General features: G+C 35.8%; 1 protein-coding gene across 2 annotated transcripts in view; it reads right to left on the reverse strand.

The window, feature by feature from the left end:
- The window catches only part of SEMA3A (semaphorin 3A), a 281,004-nt gene that overhangs the window by 112,731 nt on the left and 155,413 nt on the right, over positions 1-12,860 (reverse strand). For both annotated transcript variants that reach the window (XM_017807832.1, XM_017807833.1), the window contains 2 exons: positions 4,295-4,452; positions 1,556-1,618 (listed from right to left, as the gene is read on the reverse strand). In XM_017807832.1, the coding sequence (XP_017663321.1) occupies positions 1,556-1,618; positions 4,295-4,452 (221 nt within the window). The remainder of the gene's footprint in view (positions 1-1,555; positions 1,619-4,294; positions 4,453-12,860) is intronic.

The raw sequence follows: 12,860 nt of genomic DNA on the forward strand, positions 1-12,860 counted from the left end.
ATATTACAGGAAGCAAAGGAATCAAGGTGAACAGAAGTTACAGTATAAACAGTCCTCTCAAGCTTAGCACAGCCAGAGGATGGGGATCTGAACTTCCCAGCTCACTCCAGAACATGCGTCTCTATGATTTTCAACAACTGCATTAGAATCAGCATGGTCCAATGCATAAAGCATACTCTTACTACTGTGAATTTCTGAAAATAATTATTCAAAATAAAAGAGTATGCTTTCACTTTAGGCACTGAATGTCCTACTAATTTTCTAGGTTTTTACCCCAGCTATTAATAAATCTACTTAATGTAATATCATAATACTTCATTTAAGATCAAGCAGCAAGGCTAGTTAATTTTCTCACATATTTAACACTAGCCTTTTTTTTTAACCTTGAATATTAGATATTCTAGGCTTCAGCTTGTAAAGGACTCCTGAAAATTATTTGTGAACATGAATTAATTTAAATGTATTATTTTTATGTAATGAGATAGCCTAAATATCTGGCACTTCAGCTGTCCCTTCACATATATAGTTCAGCCTATATTTCCTAGTTTTCACCTAATCCACCTCTACTGTTCCCAAATGGCTTTTTTATGAAGACAACTGTCCTCTATGGCCTAGGTAAAGACTGATGAAACTATTTTTATTATGACCTAGGAAATTATTCAAATGGAGCTCTCCAGAGGCATATGGTTGGCATTATGAATATTTTACAGAATCATCTCTGAAAATCAGGCCAATAGCATATCCACACGGGGCCAAGTTCCACTCTCACTTATACCTTGGCAACCACAATGATTTCCCATTTGGCTTTGCTATGCAAGTATTTGTTTGGCTTATTGCAGGCATGTATTTTTTATCTGCTTTCCCCCTTCTTCAGCCCTTTCCTCCTATTTCCCATTCTGTTCCTATACAGAAGACAGTTATTATCAGCGTGGAATGATTGCTATTTGGGGGCTACCGGCTATGTCTCTCCTACCTCATAAATACAGGCAATATGATGTACACAGGAATGAGGGAAAATGTAAAGAAAATGATGGCTAGTGAAACAGGGTCCTTCCTGAGGCACCAAAACTAATGTAGAATGTTAAAAACACTTTGACCTCAATATTGCCATGAACTCCAGGAAGGAAAGAGCTCAGGGGAACCCTCTGACTCCAGAGAGATGCTACAAAGAAAAAGCACTTCTTGGAGCTCACTGTAGGACTGGAACCTGGAGCAGGGAAAAAAGAGGTCAAAATATTACGCATCCTGACTTCAGGAGATGAGTATTCAAGGGTTAATATTTCTCACTCTGATATTTTTTGGGTTTTTTTTTTTTGGTAGATAAATTCTATTTAATTTACATGATTTCCACTTATAAATTTAAACCCTTGGTCATGAAGACAAAATTTCATTATGTTGAATAAGACAACTGAGAAAACTCAAGACTGAAGTTATGATCAGATGCGTGACCTTACAGAGTAGGAAAAATACTTTAAGAATTAACACTGTAAGACATAATAAAATATTTACAATGTTTTATAAAAGGAAAAAAAACGCTAAGAAGATTTGTACTTACCACAATATCTTTTCCAGCCCACTTGCACTCATCCCTTCGGGAATGAGACACAGGCCAAACAATCTAAAGACACAAAACAAAAATCAGATTGTGTTATTACATGCTTCAATATTCACAGAATGCTAGAGTGCCTTTATCTAGTTTCTCTTTCCCCCATTCTTTTCCTTATTCCCTTTTCTTCCTTAAAATTTGACGACAAATAAATGGAATATTGGGAACAAAACAGGGATAATAGGAGCCACAGTAAAAACAATCTTGAAATATAGTCTGTATTGTGAATTGCAGCTGTGAATCTCGAATACTAATGATAAGACGGTTGACTCTCCATTAAGTGAATGTTCTTTCAATGTTTTAAATCTCATGGAATGGAGACTAAGAGCAAAAAATTGCAGATACTTACTAACAATAAATGGGATCTGTGTGAAATTCGATCACACATTAGTTACAGCATCAGAAATGAGCTGCTTGCCTCTTAGTGTATCTACTAGTTTACTCTTCTGCTAGGTTTAGTTAATTAAATAATAAAAAGAAGCCAAGGGATTTGAAAAGTTTCACACCATCAAAATAGAAATGTTTATGCTGTTCCTATAGAGCAGCCCTAACATAACCAATCCTAAACCTAAGGATTTGCTGTAGTGTTTCTGCAGAAAATGGATCTCACCTCATACAGAGAAAATCAAGAGACCCTCACAGTCAATTATTCATGTTTCTTTGAAAAGCTTTTAGGAATTACATATAGAATAAAACATGATCTTCCCATAAAATGCAAGGCTATTCATTTGGGAGCCTCAGATAATGCAATATGAATGGCCATAAGTCTGGATTACAGTCTTGGTGTTCAATATAGAAAGCAAAAGGCAAAGTATTAATGAAAAAAAAAAACAAAAAGAAAGAAGGATGAACATGGATGACAGAAGAGGTCAAAAGAGACATTATAGATGACATTTGAAAATACAATTTGCAACATTTTTAAATTCAAAATTTTCTTAAAACTTAATGAAATTCAAACACAAACAAACATGTTAAGTCTATAAAATAAGGCTGAAAATTTTATGAGCACATTCTCTCTCAAAGGATTCCCACTACTTCCTGTTGCTATTCTCAGCTTAAAACGTGCAGAGACACGCGAAAATTAAAATTTACTACATTGAAAAACATTAACCAAACTTCTCAGATCTCCCAAAAGGATCAGTTCAAGTTCAGTTCAAGTTTTGGGCAAAAATTTCAATATTTTTAAACCCAGTATTCTAGATGTTCTTTTTCCTTAGTCTCACAGCACAATATTTTCCTCAAATTTGTTTTAAAAGACAGCTAAATCGATCTCTTTTTAATAAATTGAAAGAGTTGGCTTTTTGAGTTTTGATGTTGCCACGAGCATTTAGACAGAAACCTGAGGGGCTTTTTTACATGGCAGAAGAAACAACCAGTAAAGTTTGAGCTCGAGTTCAGCACTGGCTGCATTGTAATTTTGATTTAAGTTTAATAAACAGATCTCCAAATTCTTTAAGCCTTTTGTCTATTCTTAAACCTAAAGTCTAAATTGTAAGTCTTTTCTCTAAGTCTGTTGCTAACATACATTTTCCTGTTACCGGCAGCAATTCTTTATTTAATATTTTAATATTTGTATATAAAATCAAAGAGTGTTCTAAAGGTATCTAAATATGTAAGTATGTAAGACACAATTCCTCCCATTCTACAGAGCTGTTTTCTGCAATGGAAACACCTTCTTTCCTTTAATTATTCCAGATGTTTTGCACATTAAGCTATTGATCCCTCAGAGAATTCAAATAAATAGCTAGTTTCCTTTATAGCTGCTCTAAAGAGAATAGAAAAGAAAATACCCAGTTTTCCTTTTATCCTTTTATCCTTAGAGAATACAAATGAATAGCCTGTCTTCCCTCTGAACAGAAAACACAAGGTATTTATTGCTATCATCTTAGGAAGCTAATAGTCAAACGGCCAAAAGGTCAGGAACACCAAGAAAAAAAAATAATCCCTGGGTATTAAAGCAATATATCTCTCATAAAAGGGTACTCTCTGGATTTTAAAAGTGTGCCATCAAAATACTTAATATAACAAATCAAACCTCCATCCCATTGTTTACCTTCTTGGCATTTTGTCTTATTAAAATAAATGAAAAATTAAATTATTTATTTAGACTCCAACAGAAGAATGACACTAAACTATTTGTCAGCTTTTAATGAGTCACCAACTTTTATTGGAAAATTATACTCTTCATCAAGAATGGCAATATTTTACTGACTTATTCCTCTTTTATTAATACTGAAACCATTTTGATTTGAAAGCAGCAGAAGCAGAGGTCCTACAAGTGCTAGGTTAAAGAATAAAAATCAACACAGAACTCTCAAACAGCTTGTTTTATCTGCAAACAAATACAGAGCAATAAGGCCTTTCTGTGCAAACTGTCATAAGAGATGTTTGGCTTTTTTAGCAGTACACATGAAAGTATGTCTTGTTTGGGAAGTAGCTGGATTATTCACTTATCCTTTACTTTTTTTTAGTAGTCTGAAAAAAATATTGCAGATTATACTGTCAAAGGTCATAGGCTCATTATAAATTTCTCTTCATAGAGTCAGCAAATATTTTCATTGTAATAGTATTCCTGACATCCAAACACTTACTACATAATTCCAACAGTGCACAACATAGTCTGAGTAATAACAAGTCTTCAACATTAAAAGTATATATTTACATTGCACAGAACATGAATGAATGTACCTTTTGATATTCTTTGATGTTAACCAGGTTGAAGGAAAATATGTGATCCTTTGCTCCAACGTACAGCCGACTCCGTTCTTCATCCAAGAGGAAAGTGTGGTAACTGGAGCTGTTAGCTAGTCCATTGAAATTGATTATATTGTTGGATTCCAACATTTCTGTAAGACAAAGGGAATACTTTTGTTGTTAATACGGTCAAATGAAATACAGACTTATATTTTGACTTGTATAGATACCATTTTAGGTATTTATGCTCAGTGAGTAGGAACCAGTGAAAGCATTACGTACCTGGGACTTGACTGTTTTTTATTTCAAGTACTGAAACTGGTTGTGAGATTCAGCTCTACACAAAGGTCAAAACAACAGCAAAATCAATTAAAAGCCTGTACGAACTTTTAGGTGGTAAAATTCTATCCATGTAGCTCATCAACTGTTGGACAAAGTTCAATTTTGTTCAATCAGTGAGATTTGCAAGGATAAACTTGAGGATAACCAGCTGATAAAAAACACATCTAAACACAAAATCTACTTCCAGCAGAAAAAAACTATTTCATACAGATCCATAAGTTACAAGAAAAGGGATAAGAATGACCAGCTGATGAGAGGAAATAAGATGTAACATCTATTCTTACATGTATTATTCTCTTTGAGCTTTCTGACACAGGCAGCATGTTGTTCCCTTCCTTGAAACAAGAATGAAGCTAGAGAAGGTAACTTGGTTTCTGTTAAACTTAAGAGTAATACTCTAGTTCTCATGCTCCTCACAGAGCCATTGCACTTGATAGGATTTTTTTAAGTACAAGGATCCTCAGCATCTTAGCTATTCAAACATTAACAAAGTCATACATACTTTTCTGAAACTGCTGAAAAATATTTTTGCCATAATATAATGTAGACTATATTAGTACAAATACTCATGAAAACACTCTTTCTTTATTCCTGTCTATCTACATTCATATCAGGATCAAAACCAAACCATCTCTATCATTTTAAGGCATACATGCACTAGTAATTCATCAATAAGAAAGATTCCTGGTGATGGCAAATCCTATGTGGTTCAAGCCCTGACCTTGGGACATACAAAGGCAAACATGCAGTTTTAGGAGCAGGAGCAGTTCCATTGATGGACCCAGGAGGACAGATGAGAAAGGGACTGAACACATCCAGTGCAAGGGCTGATGGCCCAAGCTTCATGTATCTAACATTTGTGTTACTTCTGCCATATGTGCAAGCTGAGGACGTCTAGGATTTGTCTAACAGTGCAGCTACCTGCTATGACTTTTTTGTTTTAAGTAAGATCCCTCCCATTTTCCATCATTACTCCAACTGAGGAGTGAGTGTAAGATAGCATCCCCTATGCTGTTAAAAATCAAGGAGAATCTGCTGTTAAAACAGAAGTTGCTGCCTAATTCTTTTTAATCTTATTTTTCCTCTTTTCCCCCCCTTATTTTATTTTAACAAGAACAAGGTGTATGTTAGATGAGGCTTTTTTGAACCTACATAATAGTAGTACACATGAATTTACAGAATTTCAGCACCTGCATCTTTGTAGTCCCGCAGATGTTAAACCTATTTTTCATGTTCACTTATACCAGGTGGATTTTGAAGCAGGCTGATACTCTGAAAAGGAAAACATTAGTAGGCAACATATTTAAGGAAGACAAAGATAACACTGAGAGTTGCATAACACTTGGGCTAGCTTTGCTCTGGTGTTCTTTGCATTTATTTGAAAAAACTCTCACTAGCACCAAAAAGAGTTAATTCACAAAGCAAACCATCACAGCACACACTATATTATGTTCCATATTCTACACTTTTTCTCACTAAATATAACTATACATTTATATCACAGTATACTTTTTAAAACTTGTACTGCTGGAGACTGAAGTTCCCTTTTTTTTTCCTTTTTTTTTTTTTCTTTTAAATGAAACAATCAAATCACCCCAAGCAGTCTTGTCAAAATAATTCTTCTGGCTTCCTGCCAAGTTCTAGAATTTGACTCTATTGTCCTCTGGTTCATTTATTTGCATTTTGTTAGAGACTTTACTAATTCTCTTTACTTTGTAATGACTGATTCAGATGTTGAATGTCGACTCACTGAATAGTGAGTGATGTAGATGATTGATTGCTTAACTTGTCTTAGAACTCTCTTGGCTAGAAATGCTTTGCTGTCATCTGTATCTGATCATTTTTCTTATAATATAGCTGTCAAAAACCTTTATAATTTTTTCATCTTTCTTGGTTTGTACTCACATAGGTATGATTCTGTCCTTTGTGACTGCAGTGTAAAGACAAGTGTCTGCTGAAGTCAACGCTACACAAAGGTAAAACTGACAAAAATGGAAATAAGATCGGTTAGGCACACAGCTACTTGGCTTAAAAGGAGCTTGATATGATTTTCCTAATGCAGAGATCTAAATATTCACATCTACAGATGGTGATTGATGTTTTCTTTTCTTTCTAATATTCATGAAAAAAGTGAGATCATAACATTGGAGTCTAAGGTTTATTACGGCCAAGAGTAAATTACATCATCATCTTCACTGTTCATAAGTCTCTACAGTATAACTTAAAAGGACCAGATGTAGCTGTGCAGGGAAATATATATATTTTTTTCTTTTAATTATCTGTGACTTTCAGAGTAAGCAACGATATTAAAAGTAACTGTGTTGGGTTTTTTCGTGAACATGTAACTTAAACTAAAAGCTAAATTCCATTGTCTAAAATTAGGACATTTCTTCTAGGTTTTAATCCAGTCTGTGTCGTATTGTCACATTATTGACTTTTGCAGGAGATGACTAGATTTCCAGGGTCTGTTGCCCAAAAGATTAGGTCTAAGCATGCTCCAAGCAGTGTATTTCAAATTGTTTGACATCAGGTTTCTCCCCATCAGGAATCAGGTTGAGAATACAGGTTGAGGAGAAAAACGTCATTTGTGTGTTGATGATTCTCAATCACTGCTAATTTAGTTAGGTTTGAGCTACATCACAAGTAGGAGGTGAAAACCTAAATAATTTCTGCAGATCCTCTGCTGTTTATTTTAACTTACATATATTTGTCCAGTGATGAATATGGCTTTATAGGACATTCTGGACAGGCTGTTGAAGAGCAAAGCAATGACATTTGCACAATCAATACAAATTAAGTATTCGACTTCCCCAAATTCATTAATTTCAAAGTGTTTACTATCCAGTGTCTTCAGTAGCCAATCAGTGGCTACTGCTAAGAGAAACAGGGCACACTCCCAGAAGGGCACTGACATCCATCGATTCTGTTAAGTGTCGATCACTCATGCTGGTAAGGTACACGGATGATCGCTGATAATATAAACCAAGATTTACAACAAAGATTGCATTGTAACGACAAGAGGAGAATGATGAATGTCTTCAATAAATCAATGAGATTAATACTATCTATGATGCATACCCTAATTATTTTCCTGGGTTTTTTTGTTCTTATTAAATGTAGGCATATCCATGAGCTATACAGACAGGTAACGGTTGCCTGTATTTAAAGTAATTTTTTTTTACTTCCTCCATGATCTGCGCAGTTATTTTTATTGCAAAAACGTAACATTATTCCACCTTTTCTTTTGCAGTCAAGTACCATTTCTTCAGTAATTGCCCAGAGATAATTTTCTTATTTCCTTTTGATATATCCTCAGTTGTAGTCATGCTTGTAGTTTTGAACAGGAATGAAAGAGCCCTATACAGTTAACCATTGTACACTATGACTAGTGTACAATGTCTAAAAAATGTAGTGTACCATTGTCTAAAAAATGCTCTAAGATGTAGATTTAGAGTGGGTGGTGATATTTTGAAGGTAATAGATATGTTATTGCTTTTGTTATTGGTGCTTGCTTCCCATTTATTAAGTGTTGCAGGTGACCAAAACTAACGGTTCAAAATGCACCATATCTTAAAAGGTAATCATATTATCATGAATTTTCACAGTGATGACCAGTGAAACCAGATGGAGATTGAGTTTCTCAAGGTCTGTGGGCCAGATTCTCCTAGGAACCACTTCACTTCAAACTGCTTTAATTCACAGTCCTGACTTGCTTGCTCCATCTTACTCGTTCTTCTCTGCCAGTGTCCAAGTTTGAAGTATTTGACCTTTTTCAGTGTGCCTTTCTGCAGAGTCTGCATGATCTTTCTTCCACTAACTGATGTTTCTCTTGATCCAGTCTGACCTGAGTCAGAACATTCACTTTGCCAGGCCAAGTTGGCAAATTTACAGAAGTAAACCAGTCCCTAACCCTTGCCTTCCTCTTAATACATGGTTATTTAACTTGCTAATGGAATCGTAACTTAATAGTATGTATACACACAGAGGGCCAAATTCCTGCTGTGAAATCCATGGAGATATGCATGCACAATGAATGCAGATTTGTTTTATTTTTATCACACTTTTTCATTAAAGAAGCAGCTAGAAAACCACAGCTATACCTAAGATGAATATAGGCAGGCAGATCCTGAAGTTTGCTTTATCCATGGTTGGTATTCCACTCTAAACCTTGTTTTATGTCTGTGTTCCTTCAGCAGAGTTTGTCAGGAGGAGAACATAACAAAAGAAAACTATCTTATTTTTTCCTTATCTACTAGCAGGGAAGCTGTCTTTGTAGCAAGAGCGAATTTGCCTGTGCAACAAGTCAGAAAATTTGTGAGCTTTGGCCTGTGTTCCTGCTATAGACGTCACAACGACACACCAGCCAAGATTATTTTTGTTGTCAAGGGTCAAAGGAGCACATCAATTTCTCTAAAAATCAGAGGAAAGGTCTCCTAGTTTCCTCAGAAGGATTCAGATCTGGACCTGTCCTACTCCCAGTGACTCTGCAGAGTGACTGGGTTATACAGGCAGTGCTGCTCGTCATAACACGCTCGTGAAGCCAACGAGTGGGTTGCTGGTTGCACGAAACTCTCGACCTTCATTCCTTTGCCAGCAACGATAATATCTCACTGTGTATCTCCTAGCAGTAGATAAAAAATGAGTCAATGCCATTATGCCATCAAACAGGGATTTTGCTGAACTGTGAGCAGTGCCTCCCACAACGTCATGCTAGAACATTTCCTTCTTCTCTCGCCAGGCCTTTACTTTGGCTACAGAGGATCAGGTGGCTGCATGTTTGCACATGCATTTGTTGCTTACACAGATGTATACTGTGCCTGTTCTGTATATCAGCATGTATATCTTTCTAAATAATCCCAGGTGTAAATTAGTCATTACTCTTTGAGTAATCATTTGCTGAATTCTAAGATAGCAATTCTATCATGCAAGGAAATAAGTGAGTATTTTAAGTTCCAGCCTCTCCTGCACCTTTCCCATTTTACTGCTGTGAGTGCAGATGGTGACTTCTGCCCCAGCCAAAGAGTCAAGGAAAAGGCAGGGAGTGGCAGGAAATCAAGACAGCTTCCTGCAAGGCATTAGCCAGCAGAGTGTACCTGGCAAATCCAGGAACGTAAGCACGGAGAAGGCACCATATTTGTTGTGAGTCTGCTCCCCACCCGAGAGACACAACGGCTGCCATGCATACAGTGGGATATTTCAGTGGGGTATTTCCATATATTATGAAAAACACTCAGATGGGTGCTTGTCTGAAATCAGGTGAGCTTGACCCCATGCCAGATCTAATGCTTAGTAGCACACTCAATGGCCTGAAGAATAACTAATCCTTCCTCCTACCCAGGATTTGACTACTTTATACCACAATTACTTTATTTCATTGACACCTCAGACATCACTGGAACCTTAGGATCTAGCCCTTAGTGAGCAGAATGGTTCAGTTGCCCACTCTAGGAAAAAATAAGAAACTTGCTAACAGTCTATGTTACCATTCAAATTTCTAAAAAACTATTAATTAAAACAAGGAAAACTAATTTATCCTATTTTAATATTTCACCCGAGGGGAAAAAATTAAACAATAGTTGCAGAAACACATTTTTGCTACATATTTCAATTTAACTGGTGAAGTTATCAGTCTTTCAGTAACATTTAAACTGTTCCAATATTTCCAAATTATTTTTATCAATAAGACTTTTATTTCATATTAGGAGCAGAAGAATAAAGACACAAATTATCAACACCCTTCCCTCCCCAAAAAACCCAGCTTATGCTTTCATATAATTCTAAAATTACGCTGCTTGGAAATATCAGAAAGTAATCACTTTTATCTCAAATGAAACAAAAAACAGGCTTATGAAGTGTATGAGATCAAATAGTGTAATAAGTGATTTATCCATTTTTAGAAATGTAACATAAAAACTTCTGTAATCAGCACCTTTGGGTTTTTGCTACACTAGGAGTCAGAGAAACTTGAAACTACACAGCATTTGTTGTTGATGGCAATTCAGTGTTATTGTAATTTGAATGAGATAAATCACTGGGAGAAAAGGGAGGGTTATCTTATCAGTAATCAAAATACAATTGGAACAGAGCCCCTCACAGCTGTTCAATCAGTCCTAGCTTTCATCCTCTTCATCTACTTTATCATAACAGTTGCCAATCACCTGGTTTCACTGAACTCTACTGGAAGGAGAAAGAAAACAGAACCATATTTGTTTTTAAGTAAAACTTTTTTTTCTGAGAGAACATGTAGTTCAGAAACACAGTTCAGGGAATTATTAAAATGTATCAATTAGAAGTAGCTAGGACAAGATATACAGCTTTTTGTGCACTCATGATGTAAACTAAGCATTTTAAAAATGAAACACTCCTGCCTACCTTCCACTGCAGCAAAGAAAACTTGAGGGCCATGAGCATACTTTGATTAAAACCAGATACTTGGAAGGAGGAATGTTACACCAATGTTTTGTTTCAGTTGCACCAGTATAAGCATGGAATCCCTTGACTTCAAAATACTGATGCATATGTTTTTTATACTGTAAAACTGAGAGAAGATTTTAGCTCATTAATGTCAGCACCATTTAACTACATGACAGCCCTTAAAGTGTTCTTGGTTTGAATAATTGAAGGGGTCACATGGTATTTCAAAGATATAAAACATTTAGGCTTTTAAAGCCAACCTATTTTCCCTTTATTATTTACATTATTTGTCCTTTTTGTGTCTGAAAGTGAATCCGGATTATCCCTATTGGTCAGTTGTTTTCTTATAAAATATGAGAAATATTAACCTCTGAGCTAAACAAAGTCTTGTAAAGCTTGATTTCATATATTTGAAAATTTATTGTAACATCCAATATTATAAATTAGGCTTTGTGAGAAAGGTTATGGCACATATTTAACTGTGAATTTCACAGGTATTTAAGTACAACATTATTACAAAATCACTGATATATATTACCTATAGCTTTTTTTGTGTGTGTGTGATGAATCAAATGTCAAGAAAGAGATGGCAAAAAGAGACCATGATCTTGTTTTACTAAGGTGTTATCTGTCTAAGGGAAAATTTATCTGCCTTGAGATTTGAGTAGGTATCATCTTTGTACCTCCCACTTGTGCTGGTATAAGAAATGCCCAGGAGAAACAATGAAAGTGATGTATCATACCAATGAACATCCAGATGTTAAGGACATCTGTAACTCTCAAAGTTCTCTAAAATGCGGCAAAATATTATGGCAAAATACCGATCTAATGCAAAGTTTGTAAACATGCTAACTCAAACAGCAAAACCACTGTAGGTGTATTAACTCAGCCTCTGAGCTTGGTTAGCCCAGTGTGGCACTGCATGACCCTGCATTGCACCATCTGAGCTAGCACAGGTAAACAGCCATCTAAAACCCATTCATTAAGTTAATTAATTTTCAACTATTTGTATGATACTTCTGGGAAGTTGGTCTTCAGCGAGCAGAACCGGTACTGGTTATCAGGAAAGTAAAATTGTGGGTAGGTGTCACTTCAAGCACCTTATCTATAAACAGTACCAGCTTGTCTCATTAAATATCATATCACAGAGGCATAAACACCTTTGTAATCATTAATGCACAGACAGTTGTTTTCCCAGGGCACAGATGTATTTCATTTGGACAAGCAGGAATGAGACTGGAAGACTTTTACATCCTGTCCTCTGCACAGCCTGTCTACATGTTGGATCCAAGCTTAGCACGGAGCACAGTTTTTCCAATTCATGAACTTTTTCTCCCAGAACAAAAGCAAAGCAGGAAGAGCTGTTGCTCTCTGCAGGCACACCTACTTGCTCAAAACATTGACCACGCTGCAGTATAGGTGCACCTGAGTTATCCTGAAACTCGCTTAGGTACTCATAGTGTCTTTACAACACTGCCTAAGAGGCCAGCAAAGATTAATTGATTTTGCTCTTCATCTAATTGTGCCTCAATGAAGCTGCATGTTGAATGACTAGGGTGTTACCTCAGGCTTAACAGGCAAGCTACTTTGAAGTTAGTCTAAGGGATGTGATTATACAGTGTCATAATCATGACAGTGAAAGTCAGATAGACTCAATGCAAAGACAAAATGTCTGCATGATGACTTTTGCACAAGTACAATTTGAGAAGTGTTAGGGTTTTTTATTTATTTTTATTAAAGTCAGTTCATCTTCCAAACAATCATTATTTCTGAGTAAAAACTTTGCAGATGAAAATGAAACTGT

Source organism: Lepidothrix coronata, unplaced genomic scaffold (genome assembly GCF_001604755.1).
Source record: "Lepidothrix coronata isolate B3197 unplaced genomic scaffold, Lepidothrix_coronata-1.0 Scaffold20, whole genome shotgun sequence".
Lineage (NCBI taxonomy): Eukaryota > Metazoa > Chordata > Aves > Passeriformes > Pipridae > Lepidothrix > Lepidothrix coronata.